The sequence below is a fragment of the Lolium rigidum genome, chromosome 4 (assembly GCF_022539505.1).
Source record: "Lolium rigidum isolate FL_2022 chromosome 4, APGP_CSIRO_Lrig_0.1, whole genome shotgun sequence".
Taxonomy (NCBI): domain Eukaryota; kingdom Viridiplantae; phylum Streptophyta; class Magnoliopsida; order Poales; family Poaceae; genus Lolium; species Lolium rigidum.
This window is the reverse complement of record NC_061511.1, coordinates 148,357,352-148,375,989: the sequence shown is the minus strand read 5'-3', so window position 1 is coordinate 148,375,989 and position 18,638 is coordinate 148,357,352. Positions and strand designations below refer to the sequence as shown.

At 50.2% G+C, this 18,638-nt stretch overlaps 2 protein-coding genes across 3 annotated transcripts; both read left to right on the top strand.

The window, feature by feature from the left end:
• The first annotated feature begins 3,564 nt into the window (after positions 1–3,564).
• On the top strand, positions 3,565–4,368 carry LOC124647607. The gene has a single exon (XM_047187520.1). It carries the CDS (start codon positions 3,565–3,567, stop codon positions 4,366–4,368), a length of 804 nt encoding a protein of 267 aa, XP_047043476.1.
• A 1,436-nt stretch (positions 4,369–5,804) lies between these two features.
• On the top strand, positions 5,805–15,107 carry LOC124705939 (GDSL esterase/lipase At1g28650-like). 2 transcript variants are annotated; one of them, XM_047237621.1, is made up of 5 exons: positions 5,805–6,184; positions 6,300–6,515; positions 14,077–14,225; positions 14,307–14,580; positions 14,693–15,107. In XM_047237621.1, the coding sequence occupies exons 1-5, from the start codon at positions 5,905–5,907 to the stop codon at positions 14,917–14,919; spliced, it is 1,146 nt and encodes a 381-aa protein (XP_047093577.1). In that variant the 5' UTR covers positions 5,805–5,904; the 3' UTR covers positions 14,920–15,107. The 2 variants fall into 2 exon arrangements, with proteins under 2 accessions (XP_047093577.1, XP_047093576.1); XM_047237620.1 differs by having other exon boundaries at positions 14,074–14,225.
• The last annotated feature ends 3,531 nt before the right edge of the window (positions 15,108–18,638 follow it).

Here is an 18,638-nt window from a genome sequence, read left to right as displayed (position 1 = left end):
GTGACGAACAATAGCTCACCGAGCTTAGAGCACACCAAATTCCCACTCCATATCTTTCCTGCAAGTCTCTTGCACCTTGGCAAACCTCTTACCTTTTGTTTATTTGAGAATTACAGATTGTCTTCACTAGTAGTGTGGTCTAGTCAAGATAAATGCCATCAACACGATAATATGGCTTGTCATATGAATCGCTATTGATCTCATAGCTCACCTTAGGAGCAGTGTCTTCCATAAGCCGGTTGAACACCGCAAAGAAGTTGAGCACATTGATGTCACTGTGGGAACTGGCCAAGCCAAGGAAAGAGTGCCAAATACACAAATCTTGCGATGTCACTGCCTCAATATAACAATGCATCCCTCGGCATGGCTGTTGTACTGATCCTACCATGCAAATAGACAGTTTTGCCACTGCCAATGCATGCAATCGATGCTACCGATTGTGCCCGGGAACCCTCTAGCCTCATTGATCAACAACAGTCGTCAAGTGTCCTCAACAGTTGGGCCTCTCAAATACAGTTTGTCGAACACACGGCCCATTCAAGGCTCGGCAAAACCGTAGATTGATGGTAGGTGCTCTCACTTATTCACAAGTACTCGTCGAAGGTATCACCAGGCATTCCATACGAAAGCATGCGAATAGTTGCGGAGCATTATGGTAAGAGGTGAAGTTTAGCTTACCGATGGCATCGGGCCTGCATTGGAAGTAGGTGTCGTAGTCTTTTACGCCCTGTAGAATGACCATGATCATGTCTCTTGACATCCGGTAGTGGCACCAGAACATGTGCTCCTTGTACACCGGATCTGTGAGGTGGAAGTAGTATTTGTAAAGCCGGGCATGACCACCGACACGCTTGCGTGGCACATTGCCCCTTGCGGCCCTTTGTCGAGCCCCGGTATACCGGCATTTTCTTGTCATGGTGCTCATGGAGGATGGAGGCCGCATAAACCATGAGCTGCGACATCTCATCGGACTCTTCGTCGGAAGAGGTGTCAATGCATTCCCTACAGAGCCTCTCGAGCAACTGCCTGATGTCCTTCTGGGAGGCACCAATAGTGGATCAATAGGAAGTCAAGTTGGCGCATAATGGCCCGAAATGGCATCCGAAAATTTCATCAGGATCATACCAGGCAACTTACCGAACATGTCCTTGACGTCGAGGCCGGCAGGCGGCAGGCGCTCCCTGCAGATGTGCAGCCTACAAAGGACGCAAGCGAGGCGGGCAAGTCCTCTCCAGTACCCTAGCTCCGAGCCTGGACCAAGGAGGAGGCATGGCACGGAGAAACCTGGTCGACTACGATGGTTGTGGCGCGGCAGCGGTGGGGTGGTGGCGTCGCCCTAGGGCTGCAAAGAAGGGGAGAGGTGTGAGCGAACGTTGTTCGATTTCGTTATCCCTGCTATGCGAGGCCAGCTAGCTAGAAATACAAGGTCACACGCACATGCATTCACATCATAATGCAGATTCATTTTTTGATCACACAGAAGCAAACGATCGCCCATTGTTTCCAACCTAAGAGCATCTCCACCGGCGCCCCCCTCCCCCAAATAGTCGCCGGCAGAGGCACCGACGCCTCCGTATGGGGGACGTCGACACTGCATCCTTTATTTGGGGGAGTTGTTCCCACACCGGCGCCCCCAAACCGGCAGTCCTGATAGATTTTTTGAATTAAAATCACAAATAAAAGCATAGAAAATCGAATAAAGAGAAGAAATATTTTATTCCACAAACTAACACATAATTGGGAACATGGTTTACAGGAAGATATAATTTGAAACATGGTTTTCCACAAACTAATACATAATTTGAACCATGGTTGACACAAATATAAAACATTGAAAAATAACTAAACCTAACTAGGCCGATCATCGCAGATTTCGTGTGGTCGCTGCCAAGAAAGAACACTCTCAGACACACTCAGTCACCCAAACTGAAAATCCAGCTGGTGCCGGTGTTCCTGTTGGTTCTTTCGAGGAAGAACATCCAAAAACATGCGTGCCCATTTTCGATGCGAAGAAACAACACTTAGTCGTCGTCCTCCTTATCAGTGTCGCCGTGGTAGTGGTGGCGGCACCGCATCTCGTCGAACACCTTGACGCTCATGTACCCCTCGCCAAAGTAGGAGAACATGAGCACGTAGCCAGCTTCGAGGTGGTGGTAGCGCGCAAACTTCTCCCAACCGATGTGGAGGTACATCTTGCCGCATGCATCGTAGATCACGTCCACAATCCAGCGGCAGCAGCCGCAGGCAGCCTCCCGCGGATGCAGCGAGCCCGGCTGGCCGCTGGTGATGAAGTCGGCAAACGTGTCCGGCAGCCTCTGGATGCCGTGTGGGTCTCCCTTGAGGACGGTGACGAACTCGAACACCACTCGCCGCTCCACCTCCTGCAGATCCGACGATGAAGACGACAGCGTCCCAGGCGACGGCGAGCGTGCAGCTCCGCCGTGGCCACGACCACGACCACGACCTCGGCCTCGACTAGACATGGCGTCGTCCCTTCAGATGGTGGCGGCTAGGGTTGGGAGAGGGGCGCTAGGGTTTGTGTGTGAGAGGGACGATGAGAGGCGGCCTTTTTATAGGCTGGAGGGAGGCGGGAGAGCGGTGGCACTCATTAACGCCGGCACGGAGAGCTAGGCGCGACGGGACGGTTCCTTGCGCGTCTGCGGAAACTGCACCGCCGCTGCGCCCCAATTAACTCCCGCCACGAGGTAGGCGACGGTTAGGTTAAAATTAAATGTGCCGCTGACGCGTCGGCCCCGCCACTCCCTGCTGGCGTCGACTTTTCGTATGTGTGGCTGACAGGCGGCTCCCACGCATAAAATTTCCAGCCTCGCGAGGCGCTGGCGCGCCCGATTTGCGCCCTTGGCAAGTGGCCGGCACGGGGTTGCCGACGCTTCTATTGGGCTCGGGAAAGCGTCGGCACCGTATGGAGCGCGCCGGTGTGAACCCATTTTCGCTCCCAGCCCCCAAAACGTTATCGGGGTCGCTATCGAGACGCCGGTGGAGATGCTTTAACATGGCTTGGTGGCTCGTTTCACAAGCCTGGTTTTCGCTCGTTGAAACAGAGGCCCCCAACAAAACTGGACTCCAGCTTTTTGTTCTTTTGCGATCTTTCTAACTATTCAATGGAGCCCAGATGAGTTCAGCACTTCATAGAAATACGAATTTGTAATAGACGTGGATAAGCAGGGAGTACTCATCTCGCCAGTTCAGCACTTGAACTACTTCTTGATAGGATTGTCCATAAGCACCTAAGCAGGGAATAGTTCTCTATTCACCCTATCGAAAAGTCCAACTCCAAAACCCAAACCAGAGTGTAGCATTGCCAGCAGTTTGGCAGTCATGCCGGAAAACAAAAAAAAGCAGCTCTTACAGCGCCGCACCAACTCCAAGTGGTAGCCAGCCAATACATGTATTCTTTTTACAACTCACCACTTCAGCCATAACCACGCAATATTTATAGCCTGGAGTCGCTGCAATTCGATCATCGCTCACGAACGCATCAAAAGACCAACGAGACAAGCAGCCGCCGCATACTAGCAGAGCAACACTCGCCGGAGAAACAGGATGCATCTAGCGATCAGACCAGCGGGGAAGACGGCGGTGCACGGCCGGTCAGCCAGCCTGCCGCGTGAGCATTCTCATCCCATCCTGACACACCTCGATGACTGCGTCCGCAAGCTCAGGTCATGGTCGGCCGGAGCTGCCGGTCACGCCTCTGGCATCGCCCTCCTTGATGCCGTCCTGGCATCACTCGCCGACCTCCTGGCGCTGCCGCAGGCCGTGGCCGCCCTCCAAGAGGCAGCTTCCTTTGACGAAATCCTCGACAGGTTCCTTGTGCTCGCTGACGCCTACGGCACATTCCAGTCGGCGCTTATCACGCTCAAGCAGAGCGTGGCGGAGCTGCAAATCGGTACTAGGCGCGGCGACAGCGTGATGGTCACTACGTTGCTCCATGCACACAGGCGGGCGGAGAAGGAGCTGTGCCGTCTTGCCGCCACAATGCGACGCACCAGCAGATGCACTCCTGCAATGTCGAGGACTCTGGATACAGCACACAATGAGGTGATTGGCATAGTAACAGAGGTGGCTGCGGCCACTGCTGAAGCGTCGGAGGCTATCTTCTTGGAGTCTGCAGCAATGTCGCCGGAACTCGTCCCTGCAATTGTCCAGACTTCAAACAAGTGGCTGGCCAGGCTGAGCGTCAGACCCGCCGCAAAGAAGGCAGCGCCAGAGAAAGTGATGGTGACAATGGAGCGGTTGCAGAAGTTAGAGGAATGCATCAATGGGCTGGAGACCGGAAGCGAGAAGGTTTTCAGGAGACTGCTGCAGTCTAGAGTTTCACTTCTGAACATCCACACTCCCTTCTAACTCTGCAGTCGTCTTGACTCTGTACAGTAGTTTAGAACAGAAAACCGGGACAAGTTAACTCACAGAAGAATGTAGCAGCTGGGAATGTCTGAGATAAAAGTACCAGAAATGTGTTGTATAACCATGGCATGCATATATAATTTCAGCTGGGCAGACTTCTCAGTATTTGCCTCTTGCACATAATCGACTCCCTTCATGTTATAAATTAAACTTGAGCCATTAAGAGATCCGTTGTTAAAAAATGGTTATCTTAGCACACAACTGGGTCACATACATACATTGAAGTTCAGCGGCAATAGTTTGGCCGCAGTCCAAATTCAGAAGTTGAATTGTAGATAATGAACTGGAAGACTGAGTGACTGACAACTGAAAACATGGCCAATTGTGCAAAACTGCAGGTTCTCTTCTCCAGGAATTGCTGCATTTTGTTCGTAGGCCCGGTGATGATCTCGCTAAGGCATTAGAGATACAATTATTCACTTCCTGTTGAGATTCTTCAGCTCAGAACTGGCAATAACAATGACGAACTCTTTCCTTAGGTTCTGTACACCGGCTTCAGTTCAGACCATCTCTAGAGAAACCCGCTGGTATATAACACTTCATATAAGAGTCAAGGTCCTTCTTACTTAACATTTTACTTCATAGTATAATACTGTGAACCTGTTTGGTGACAACTTGCCATGTTAAATTAACTACAAATTTTGAGATGAAGCAATAATAGTCCAGCTAGAAGGACAAGTGAAATTATATATGCAAGTCATCTTGTGTAGTAGCACTGTCTGTAATAAGAAGGCTAGCAGAACAGATTGAAGAGCACGACAGCTGAAGCTAACAAAAAGTAGATCCACCAACTTTACTACGGAGTAATTAAAATATACAGTGCTCTATCAGAACAATCAAGTATATAACATACGCACCAACTATAATATATTCTTCAACAGTACTACATGGATTTGGCACAAAAAGAATAAAAACCTAAATGAGAGGATGCGCTACATGGAGCCCGTTTTAATTTTAAAAAGAAAATCAAAATCTTTATATTTTGACTTCAAATTACGAAAAAAGTATACAAGTACATATAAATCTACATCGTGTATTATGACGTTTGAAAGAATTATGTTTTCACTCGTGACCTACACAAAAAAGAAATGTACGGAGACAAAAAATGGATTCTCAAAGGACTAGTTAGAGCCACATTTTTGTAATTTTTATGTAGGCCAAAATACTACTTATTTTCTTGACAAAAAATTTACACGTCTGTAGAAATCATCTTCGTGAACAGCCGGTCTACATTTTTTGTAATTTTCAAAGGACTACTTTTTTTTGACGTAATCTCAAAGGACTACTTCGAACCGATCTACAAGCACGTGAACAGCCGGAAAACGCTCCAAATATAATCGTGAGCCACGAGCTCCACGAAGCTGATGCCACCAGCTGACCAGCCACTTGGGACCTGATTCTGATGGCTATGACACCACTGCGAATAGCCTATTACTCCGATACACGCGCGGCTGCTGGAAGTCTGGAGCTCTGGATATGGAGCAACTATCTCATGTCCTGGTGGCTCTTCTCCTCGCCCTAGTCGCCGCAGAGGCAGCCGCCATGCCCGGCGCCGACTTCGATGGTGGTGATGACGGCCTGCTGTCCCACTACGACCGCGTCTTCAGCTTTGGCGACTCGCTCACCGACACCGGGAACGCGGCCATCCTCCCGGCCACCGCCGGTGGGCCTTTCTCCCGGGCGCCGTACGGGGAGACCTACTTTCACCGCCCCAGCGGCCGGGCCTCCGACGGCCGGCTCATCATTGACTTCATCGGTAACCCCTCTCTACTACTAGCATTTGACATCAAATTTGGGTTGAGATGCGTTGACCGGCCTTGAATCTCCTGCATGCTGGTGAGTTAACTTGACGATTGATCTTGTGTGCACAGTGGAATCGCTGGGGTTGCCGCAGCCAACCCCGTACCTCGCCGGCGAGACCGCGGAGGACTTCCGACATGGCGCGAACTTCGCGGTGGGCGGTGCGACGGCGCTTGACCCGGCCTTTTTGAAGAGCAAGGGAGTAATGACGTTTGTGCCGGTCTCTCTTAGCAACGAGACGAGCTGGTTCAACAATGTCTTCGACCTTCTTGCCTCCTCAGCCTACGGTGAAGTTCATGATACCACTTCCCGTCTTTACGCTATCTAGAAGCGTCAGTCAACTTGCTGTTTTTCATCCGGGAAAAAAATTAGTCAACTAGCTTGTTGTTGTTATGCCGTGCGGTCACACTGGGATGGGATTCATTTGATCAGGGGGTAGGTGAGCGAGTTTCTAGTCCTCCACTAAAACTAAAGAGAGTTTTTATCATCGATCTCCAGTAAAATGTTTGTTAGTGGTACTAACTACTACCATGTAAAATATACTTTTCGTATAAAAATCTATGTCGTACTCGAATTAGCATCCCTATCTTAGACAGTAAACGCATAGAGAAACCAGTATATGTCTTAATTAGTACACAGTTAGGCGACAGCTCTGATAAAGTAAATTATGATTGATGTAAGCCACAAAGGGCCTCGTTGACATGTAATACTTTCATAGGGAATCTGAAGGTTTGGAATTTATAGAAATTATCTTATGTGTATTGTTTGATTTGTAGAGCTGAATATATAGGAAAAGTCTCCGAAAATACGTAGCAGAATCTGGGTTCCATGGAAGCTAGTTTACTGTGCAGACCTAAAATCCGTATATTCGAACCTCCAAAATTTTTAAATACAGTAACGTTTTTGTATATAGAGGATGCACGTAACGTGCGTGCCATTTTTATACCCAAATTCAAAAGTAGGTAGCTTAGGCAAAAATAACAAGTTTTAGATGAACAATATGAAGAAAACTCATCCCTTCCGAAATTTCTGTAACTTACGCGTCGGGGCAACTACGGAACTCACGGTCATAGTAAGTTTAATAGGGTTTCGATGAACTTAGGTTCCACTGAAATTTCGTTGAATACATGAAGATGAGAGCCATTCAAACTTGGGATCGAGAGAGTAACGAATATTGGTGCAAATAAAACTTTTTTTCGATAACGGATGCTTTATTACTTTTGGAAAGCAATTACATCCAGCCTCTGCATAACCAGGATGCACACAGCTGTTCAAAGAGTCTGTAACCAACAATGTAAAAGAAAAAACTAGGCGAAATACATATCGGAACGATGAATCATAAATCGCCTAAGGTGTGGGTGGTGCTGCAATCCGTAGACTATGCTGCCACCCATGTAGGGAAAAAGTATCCCTCGCCGTATCCTCCAACCGTGTACGGACCTCCGTAAATAGGTCTCGGTTCTCCATCCGCTGAAGAGGTAACCACGAACGGAGAATACCTGTACATCTGTAGATGACCTGCAACAAAGAACAATTTTTATCATTAAAAATCTTGTCATTTCTACTTAGCCAGAGTGCCCAGATAATCGCTAGCGCCCCCACCCTAAGAAGCAACTTAAACCTTGAATCGATACCGTGGAGCCAATTGCCAAAAACATTGGCTACACTAGTCGGGGGATACAGGGTAGAAGCAACTTGGATGACTGACCAAATAGATCTCGCAAAATGGCATTGGAAAAAAAGGTGTTTAATAGTTTCATCTTGTTGACAAAAAACACACCTAGTACTTCCATGCCAATTCCGCTTGACAAGATTATCTTTGGTAAGAATAACTCCGCGACGAAGATACCATCCGAAAATTTTTATTTTTAGTGGTATTTTCATCTTCCAGATTTTCTTGTTATTATCAACCGGTATATCAGAATGGAGAATCGCATTGTACAAGGATTTGACTGAAAAAGTACCATCTACATGAAGATTCCATCTAAATTCATCCGGTTCAGCTTGATAATTGAATATCTCCCAACCGTTGAATTAAATCATTCCATGCAACAAGCCTTTGTCCAAGCAAAACCCTTCTAAACGTCACATTAGGTGGTGAGGTAGCCATTACCGTGGCAATGGTATCACCCTTGCGACGGACAATACTATACAAGGCAGGATACTGCTCACTCAAGGAAGCATTGTCTAACCAAACATCTTCCCGAAGCGTATCTCGTTCTCCATTTTTAATAGAGAAAGTACCATGACGAAAGAAAACATTCTTAGTCGCCATTAGACCAGCCCAGAAGTGAGAATCCCCGGGTTTCCAAACCACTTGGGATAACGCCTTCGAGCCAATGTACTTTCTACGAAGAATAGTTTGCCAAATCCCATCCTCGGTAAGAAGCTTAAAAAGCCATTTACCTAGCGAGCTGAGTTCTTAACCTCTAGGTCATGAACTCCAAGTCCACCTTGATCTTTGGGACTACGGACTACACTCCACTTAACCGGTCGATATTTCTTTCTCGCTGTCCCCTTGCCAAAAGAATCTGGATCGATAATAATCGAGTTTATGCAGAATTCCTTTTGGCGAGCAGGAAGAATGATAACATATACGGTACCATATTTGTCGATGCTGAATTAATGAGAACCAATCTCCCTCCGAGGGACGAGCAATTTACCCTTCCAACTACTAAGGCGTTTTTGTAATCTTTCTTCCACAATTTTCCATTCGGCAATTGTTAGTCTCCGATAATGAATCGGAATACCCAAATAGCGAATGGGAAATTGGCCTTGCCCACAACCAAACAACTACGTATATAGAGTCATATCGTTTTGGGCCTCACCGAAACGAGAACAACTCACTTTTATGGAAATTGATTTTTAATCCCGATAGCTGCTCAAACGCCGTCAAAATTAATTTGAGATTGCGAGCTTTTTCGAGATCATGATCCATAAAAATAATTGTATCGTCGGCATATTGAAGGATAGATAAACCCCCATCAACCAAATGTGGGATCACACCTTCAATCCGGCCATCGGACTTAGCTCGCTCTATGAGTATTGCCAACATATCCGCTACAATGTTAAACAACATCGGTGATAACGGATCCCCTTGGCGTAACCCCTTTCGTGTTTGAAAATAGTGGCCGGTGTCATCATTAACCCGGATAGCCACACTACCTCCATACACAAAATCGTAAATTAGAGCGCGCCACTCGGAGAAAAACCTTTCATCCTAAGTGTCTGCTGCGATAAAAGACCACTTAACCTTGTCATACGCCTTTTCGAAATCTAATTTTAAAATTACCCCGTTTAATTTCTTAGAATGTAACTCATGTACCGTCTCATGCAACACTGCCACTCCATCAAGGATATTCCTTCCTTGCATAAAAGCGGTCTGTGAAGGTTGAACGACATGATCCGCAACCGTATTAAGTCTAATGGTGGCCACTTTCGTGAAAATCTTGAAACTGACGTTTAAAGGCGAGATAGGTCTATATTGTTGAATCCTTTCGCCTCATTAACCTTCGGTAACAAAATTACTTCACCAAAATTTAGACGAAATAATTCCGGTTGTCCTGTGTGAAGATCACCGAACAAATCTAGAAGATCCGATTTAATAGTATCCCAAAAGGTTTGATAAAACTCTGCTGGAAAACCATCTGGACCCGGTGCTTTGTTGCATTCCATTTGGAAAATAGCCTTCTTAACCTCATCCTCAGAATAAGGTGCGGTTAGTAGGCCATTTTCTTCCATAGAAACTTGGGGTATATCTTCCGTTAAGTCCTCGTTAAGAGAGAAAGAGCTTTCCTCCGGAGGACCAAACAGGTCTTTGTAATAATTAGTAATGTACGATTTAAGCTGCTCGTGGCCTTCAATCACCCCTTCTTCTTGTACAAGAGAATGAATACGCTTTTTCCGATGTCTGCCATTGGCTAAACCATGAAAATATCGCGTATTCGAGTCTCCTTCCAAAATGAATTGGGCTTTAGATCTTTGATACCATTTGAGTTCCTCTTCACGAAGAAGACTCGCCATTTGTGCATTGGATTGATTCTTAAGATCAATCTCCTGCGTAGACAGCGGTCTCACTTCCGCGATGGCCTCAAGATCATCAATCTCTTTAGACAAGCGAGCCTTCTCTTTTTTCAAAATACCCGCCATATGAGCAGCCCAACCAGAGAGATGCTTGCGCATAGCGCGCATCTTATTATTCCATCTCAAAATTGGCGAGCCACCCCGGACTGGTCTTTCCCAAACCGTCTTAACCATCTCATGAAAACCCTCACGATGTAACCAACCAAGTTCAAATTTGAACGGTCGCTTACAAACAGGTCGAGGATTCCCGGTGGTTAATAGGATAGGAGCATGGTCGGACAGTTTTTCGATACGTTCTAGTGCACGGACGGACACCATAGGATATTTTTGTTCCCATTCGGTATCCATCAACACGCGATCTAGTTTTTCGTATGTGGGTTCAGGTAAACTGTTGGCCCAAGTAAACCGTCGACCCGACATGAAAACCTCTCTTAAATCTAAGCTATCAATGACGAGCATTAAACAAGAAAGGCCAATGTCCATCAAAAAGGCCTTTGCTTTTCTCATGAGGGAATCTCAGCAAATTAAAATCCCCTCCGATTAAAATCGGGTGCGGATTATCTTTTGCAAGATTTACCAACTCACGTAAAAAGTCGGCCTTAAAGGCATCTTGGGCAGCACCATACACGACGACCGGACTCCAAATGAAACCATCTGCTTTGTTCCGAATATCGAGTTTAATATGATACTCGCCATCGAACTAGCTAAGACTGTCATGGTGTCTATACGGACGCCTGATAAAATACCCCCGAGATCTACCACGAGGCGGGCGAGAAAACCACCGAAAGTTAATCCCGCCAGATATCCGGTCGAGAAAACTCTGTGAGAAATTTCGCCTGCCCGTCTCAGATATAGCGATAAAATCTAAATCATAGTCTCTACAACCATCAGCAATGTGAGAATGTTTAGCCAAGTCACCAAGACCTCTGCTATTCCGAAACATGCCATTCATCGAGAGACTATTTTAGATTTAGTATTTTTGCCATATCTACGAGACTTCTTACCGGCGGACGATCTAGAACCACGAGCGAAGCATCAAGATCATAAACCGAACTGAGCTCTGAGTGTTCTAAATCGACCTCCGTAACACTCCCAACTATAGCCGAGAGAAGATGACCATCTAGGATGTCCTCATCTTCATCATCGTCTATGGTTGAGGTGGCAGGCTCAGTGGATCCATTTGAAGCAACCGTTAAACGGTCAAGCTCCATTTGTCTCAACACATTAGCCGAAGCTACAATCTCATCAGACCGACTACCTAAAGAGACCCCTACTCTACATAAATTAGATGCAATTCGAGAATCCGAAAAGAAGTAAACGACTTGGCTGTATGTTTAGTACCTGCCGTGTCGAGGTTCGATTCCGCCTTGCGCCGCATAGCTCTCTCGCATCACATCTTCATCCGTGACACCCGCTCCATCCTCCGCCACCGCATACCTCCCACTCCTCCTCACCTGTCGGCTGCATAGCCGGTGGAGGACCCGTGGGCTGAGGCTGCGGTGCGGCTGGTGGGGGAGACGGACTCGAGCGAGGCGAGGCAGAAACCATAGACGACGTCGAAGGATGAACAGGCAGTGCAGGGGTGGATGTCGAGGAAGCCCCCTGCACCGAGCTCGGCCGCGACGCCGCTGCCCCTCTAGGTGACGGAGGTGCGCAAGGTGGGCTGGGGCTCCTCTCCAGCCCGACCTGCACTCCCGTCGGAGAGAGGCTCGACGCCACCACCCCAGCAGGCGAAGGAGACGCGACGGGTGGGCCGGGGCTCCTCCCCAACCCGACCGGTACCGCCACCGAAGGAAAGACTTGGGGCGACCACTGGCCCCATCCTCTCATCGCCAGCCGCCGGGGGCGGCTGCTGCCCAGCCCGGCCCGGTGCCGGTCCCTCGCTGGCCCCCGCCAAAGGCCGCCGGCTCGCGCAGCGAGTCGCCGGCCTGCCACCGGCCGGCTGCGGCCTGCTCCTCCGCAGCGTCACACGCCTGCGCCCTCGCCGGCACAACCTCGGTGGGTTGATGCCCCGGGGTGGCCGTGTGCTCCGCCGACTCAAGAGGAAGCGTCGTCGCGTACCCTCTCCGTCTGCGGTGATGTAGAAGACGGAGCGGGCACTAACGAGGAAGCACCCGTCGGCGAAGCCGACGAAACGGGACGAGTCCTCCCCTGCATAAAAGATCGAACGCGAGACGGAGAAGACGTCCTGGTCGAGGATGGCGGAGTGGCCACCAAGTGTGGAGACACCGTCAAAGCTCGCGCCACAATCTCCCGGCCCTGTCCGGTCCTCGGCGAGTGGTTAAACGGGGTCAAAGCCACCTGAGTAACCGGTACCGAAGCTGTGCCAGTAGAGTGTCCAGACGCGTGACCATCGACCTCCATATGTGATGACCCTGGTGCCAAATCTGCTGCGGGATCATCAAGCCCCTCATCCTCAAAGCCATGAGACGCATCATCATCATCATCCCCCTTCCAGAAGAAAGGTCTAAACCGCGGATCAGGCTTATACCCCGTGGCCTCACGACGAAAACGAAATCTATAACCATTAAGCTGAAGGCGAGCCAAGACCTCTAAGCATGGAGCTCTGTCGCGAGACTTATCCTTCTCCAAAACAGAAACATTCCTCATGGCCACCTGGATCCGAACTATCCCCTGACTCCGGAGTGTATATAAATCCACATCAAGAGTAGAACCAATAAAAGTCCCAATGGCCCATAAACCCAGAAAATGACGGAGCGAATCTGGTACACCTTCGACATGCACCCACACAGGCTCCATGACAAACTCGGGAGTAACATCCTGATGAACCCAAGCCGAAACAACAACCTGCGCATTAACCTTAGGTACACTCATCTGCATACCGTCGATTCTCAACAAGTCCTCAGCTGTAGGTATCGCAATCAAGAAAGCATTGTTATCATGAGGCACCGCCTCCCACTTCCAAGTAGGATTACCCGGACACATGCGAGCCATGAGGTTCTGGACATCTACCGCAGCGACAGTCCCCTCCCCTGACACTTGTACCAAGGCTGTAGGTGCTCCGGAGTAGGACAACTGCGGCTGATACAGCGAATCAGGGATCTGAAGATCAAGCGTAGCGTCATTACCACATCCAACCAAAGAGCTCATGGGCCTGGGAGTCTTCAGAACAGGGCACCGAATGGTCGGGTGTGCTCCGGAGTCGCAGACCAAGCAATAGTGAATCACCTTGCAGTTCTTTGTCGCATGAGAATTGTCCGCGCATTTCCAGCAGCGACCCACTTTCTTCGGCTTCAAAGGCGGAGGTGCGGCGACAGGAGCAGGTATGGGCAACTGCTGCGATCCAGGGGGCGCCTCCACCAAAGGATTAGCAGCCGGCATACCCCCTGGAGGTGGTGGCTGCGGCACCATACTCTGCACTGCAGGTGGCGGCACGGCAGCTGCCCCTCCCGCCACAGCAGCCACGCCCACGGGCTTCTTCTTTCTCCTCTTCTTGGCTTGCCCCGGTTGTGCCGGCTGCTGCTGATTAGCCGGCTGCGGAGGTGCGACCGGCTGCTGCACCGTAGGATAGTGATAATATTGCCCCGGGTACGGCTGGTACTGCTGTGGCGGCGCAAACGGCTGCTGCTGCTGCGGCATGAATTGCGCAGCCGGGATCCGAGGTGGAGGCGGGCGGAACCCCACCTGAGGTCGAGGCGGAGCCGAACTAGTTGACCCGTTCATTTCTATTCATAATCGTTGAAATTTTCGTTGAAAATTTGAATTCGCCTGCTAGTGATAATCGTACAATTACTACTACAGAACAACAGAACAATATCATGGGGAGCTCCGTCTTCTACTTCGGAGAGATCGGGGTGAATGACTACATCTTCGCACTATTTAGCAACCGCACCGCCGAACTGGCAGTGAGCTTGGTGCCGGACATCGTCGCCGTCACCCGTTCAGCACTGACCGTAAGTGATCTCCATCAACACCAACTTTTTTACCAATCAATCAATTGCGGATCGCTTACTTGTCTCGCTCGACGTACGCAGGCCGTGATTGCTGCTGGAGCAAGTTCAATGGTGGTGACAGGGATGCTCCCGCTGGGTTGCGAGCCGGAGCTGCTCGCCCTGTTCCCCGGCGATGCAGACGACTACGACCGGGAGTCCGGCTGCATCACGCTGTTCAACGAGCTCGCCGAGCTTCATAACCGCGCCCTCAACAGGATGCTCCGCAAGGTCCGGCGCGCCCACCCCGGCACGACCATCCTCTACGCCGACATCTACCGCCCCATCGCCAACCTGGTCGCCTCGCCCGGCAAATACGGTGACTGCACACACCATGATATCGTCTTCAGTTCATATCCTGACATCACAGACATGTTTGGTTCTTTTCGTGCGTGCGCGTTTCACTGAATTTTTTTGCTTGGAATGTGCAGGTTTCGGCAACACGCCGTTGGCCGCGTTCTGTGGCGGTGGCGCCGGCCCATACCACTTCGACATGGCGGCGTTCTGCGGCACACCGGACTCGACGGAGAGCTCCGACCCGTCGGAGTTCCTCTCGTGGGACGGCATCCACTTCACCGAGGCTGCCAATAGGTTCATCGCCCATGCTATGCTAAGAGGACTGTATAATGCCTCCAAGCTAACGACAGCGCTTCTCTGACCTGAACATGTCTGCGTTCTACTGACCAAGTCCCAATATCTCTCGGACATAAGCGTCTGTGATTGATTATTCTTGTGCGATTTCCATGGCTCTTTGAGATTGATTGCAATTTCGCCATGCAACTTGTTATATTTGTGTTGAATTTATGTACATGGCTATAATTAGACAGAGGTTACTATGAGGTTTAGACAGCGTCGGTCCTGACATTTCAGAGCCCAGGCAAAATCAAAACCCAGTCTATGTGAGATGAGGACTATGCGACAACTGGAAAAAAACGCTTCGGCCCGCTCCTGTCGCCCAGGCGGAGTGATGTGTTTTCCCCAGATCTGGATCAAATGATCCAAGGTGTTGCTAGAGTTGTGGCCTGTAAGGTTCCACTAAGTATGTTGTGTCAAGCTGATAGAAGTGGCTTTGTTAGTTCCAGTAAGTATGTTGTGCCAAGCGGATAGGAGTGGCTTTGTTAGCTGGTATAGCTTCCATTTCAAGTCTTAAGAGTGGTGGCCTCAACAAGAGAATACATTGCTCGAACGGAAACATCGCCAGGGTATCCTGAAAGGTGTGAAACAGTTTGCCAGTGGAAACAAATACCTTCTTCACCATCTTTGCTGTCATACTGAAAGGTGCTTGATGGGCACTAGCCATCTTTACGATCGACAGCATCCCACACAACTTTGTCAAACCCCTTTAATCCAACTGCAATTTAAAAGGATACACATGATCTTTCGCTGTTAAGTCACATGAACACAATGAACTATAATGTAATGACTTAAAGGTAGAACACAAATTTTGGTCTTTTCCTGAAACATCAAATATCATACGATTGGTTCTTCTAGGCTTACATAATAGTACTGGGATGTTATTTTTTTCGGTTGTTGTGGCCAAATGTTGTACTTGACGATGCAAACGTTGTGGTTGCTAGCGAGTCCGCCGAGCCTGCTTAATATGGAATCATGTGTTCGAGCCTTCCAGGTCAAAAAGAAAAGTATTGGGATTTTAAGAGTACATATATTGTAATCTGTTGAACCTTTCTGGCTACTCCTCGAAACAGGCTTTCGCCCCGCTTTATAAATAAAGCAACCACATCCATACAAGGTTCAGATACAGGACCACGAGACCTCCACACTCAACAACAGACTGCTGGGGCAACAGCACAACATGCCCAAACGAACAGAAAAACGATACAACCCCAAAGAGAAGGGTCACTCAGAGGCTGGACGACGTAGCAAGGCGACGGGCAGCCGCAAGAAGATCCTCCAACATGCCGTCCAGGCGCTCCCTGTCCCGCTGCCTACACAACGGGTACCACTGCTGCAACAAAGCCAAGAAAGAATATAAGGAGTCAGAAGCGCGTCGAGGGAAGATACGCTCAATGACCATCTTATTACGCACAGTCCATAGAGTCCAGGTTAAGGCCGCGAACACCAGCCGAAGAGGCGCCTCCTCCTTCCGGTGTTGTTCGCGTGGGCCTCAATAAACTCACCGAGGATCGAGGCTCGCCACTCAGGCCCCAGCGCCTCCTGGAGGAAGCTCCAGAGGAAGCGGGCCGCAGGGCAAGAGAACATTATGTGGGTCGTCGTCTCCGGGACCGCACACAATGGACAAAGCCCGTCGCCCGGTCCGTGCCTCTTCGCAACCTCCACCCCAGAAGGAAGGCGATCCCTAAGCAGCTGCCATATGAAAATCTTCGTCTTAAGCGGGATTGGAGCTTTGAAAAGGGGAGCCGTCCAAGGCAGCGGGGGCCCCCTAAACAAGGCCCTATACGCAGTCCGCACAGAGAACGAACCGGAGGGCGACAGGCGCCAAGAAGGCGAATCTAGTCCTCCCGGCAAGGCATCCGGGAGGAGGTTCCGCAGGCGGGCCAGACTCAGGGCCTCTCCCTGGGTAAGCCCGCGCCGGAACAGGATATCCCAGCCCCTCTGGGCGACGTCCGCGACAAGACAGGGTGGGTCGGCGCAAATAGCGAACAGGTCCGGGAAGTCCCGGCAGATGGGACTAGCCCTCAGCCACGGGTCCAGCCAGAACATGGTCCCTCTACCATCGCCTATGGAGAAGGACAGTCCCGCTCTAACCTCATGCTTAACGTCCTGGAGGGCCCTCCAAAACTGAGATCCCTCCCGACGATCACAGGCAAGCAGAGGCCGGCCCCGTAGGTATTTCGCCTTGATTAACTTAAGCCACAAACCCCCATCATCAGAGAGGATCCTCCAAACCCATTTCAGGATGAGGGCCACATTCATGTGACGAGAGGAGATTATCCCTATGCCCCCAAGATCCTTGGGGGCGCACACATCGGCCCATTTGACCATGTGATATTTTTGGCGGCCTGTTCTGTCCTGCCAGAAGAAGCGAGATAGCTCTTTGTCGAAGGCCGCATGTACCCCTTCAGGGAGGAGGTACAGGCCCATGATATACATGGGAAGACTAGACAAGCATGAGTCGATAAGAACTGTTTTGCTACCCTTGGAAGTGAACCTCCCGCACCATGGTTCAGCCTTCTCTCTAACTCGCCCCACAAGGGGGCGAGGTCTCTAATAAGGATCCTAGAATCCCTAACAGGTACCCCCAAGTAGTTCACAGGGAAGGTTGCCAACCTACAATTGAGGTTGTCAGCGATCCGCTGTTGATCTTCCGGAGGGTACCCCAAGACCACTACCTCACTTTTGTCAAAGTTTATTTTAAGGCCCGACATGGCCTCAAAACGAGAGGAGAAGGAACTTGGTGTTCTGGATGTCCCGGTCCGAGCCCTCGAACATGATCATGGTATCGTCCGCATACTCGGAGGTGGGTCACCCCTCCACCAGGGATGAGGTGGCCGACCACTCCGTAATATGGCCCGAGATCCTAGCCCTCTCCGGAATCTCGGCCGGGGAGTCAACCGCCGCGTTGAAGAGGATAGGGGAAAGGGGTCCCCCTGTCTCACTCCACACGCCGGCCTAAAATAGGGACCCACTTCCCCATTAACGTTGATGGCCGTGCTGCCAGTCATCACCGTCTGCATAATCCAGCCAATCATACGGTCATCAACGCCTCTCCTCTGGAGGACCTGCCGGAGGAAGGCCCAATCCAAACGATCGTACGCTTTCTGGAAATCTAGTTTTAGGAAGACACCCCTCTGGTGTCGACTCCTAACCTCGTGCACAATCTCGTGCAGAGCTAGAATCCCATCATGGATGTGGCGGCCCTTAAGGAAGGCAAACTGGTATTGGTGCGTAATCCGCTCCATAACCGGGGCCAACCTTACCGCACACACCTTGGAGAACAACCGCTGGATCACGTTGATGACCGTAATAGGCCTAAACTGGCGTATATCCGTGGCCCCCACAACCTTGGGGATCAGGGTAATAACACCGTAGTTCAGCCGCCCCATGTCAAGAGTTCCCACGTAGAACTCTTGAAACATTGGCATGATAGTCTCCCGGAGTTTCGCCCGGAATCTACGGGAAGAAAGCAACCGGGAGACCATCAGGGCCAGGGGCCGAGCTAGGCTTCATGCCCTCAAGCGCGCCCCGGACTTCCGTTGGGAGGAACGGAAGGGTGAGGGCGGCATTCTCCTCGTCTGAGACCCAGGCCCTAGCTGGCCATAGATCCGCCGCGAGGGCAACCCCGGTCCTGGGGCCTGCCGCGAAGAGGCCTTTATAGAAGGAATAAATATGGGTGGTGATCTCCCCGGCCTCCTCCAACAGGAGGTCACCATCCCAAAGACAGGGGATGGAACACTT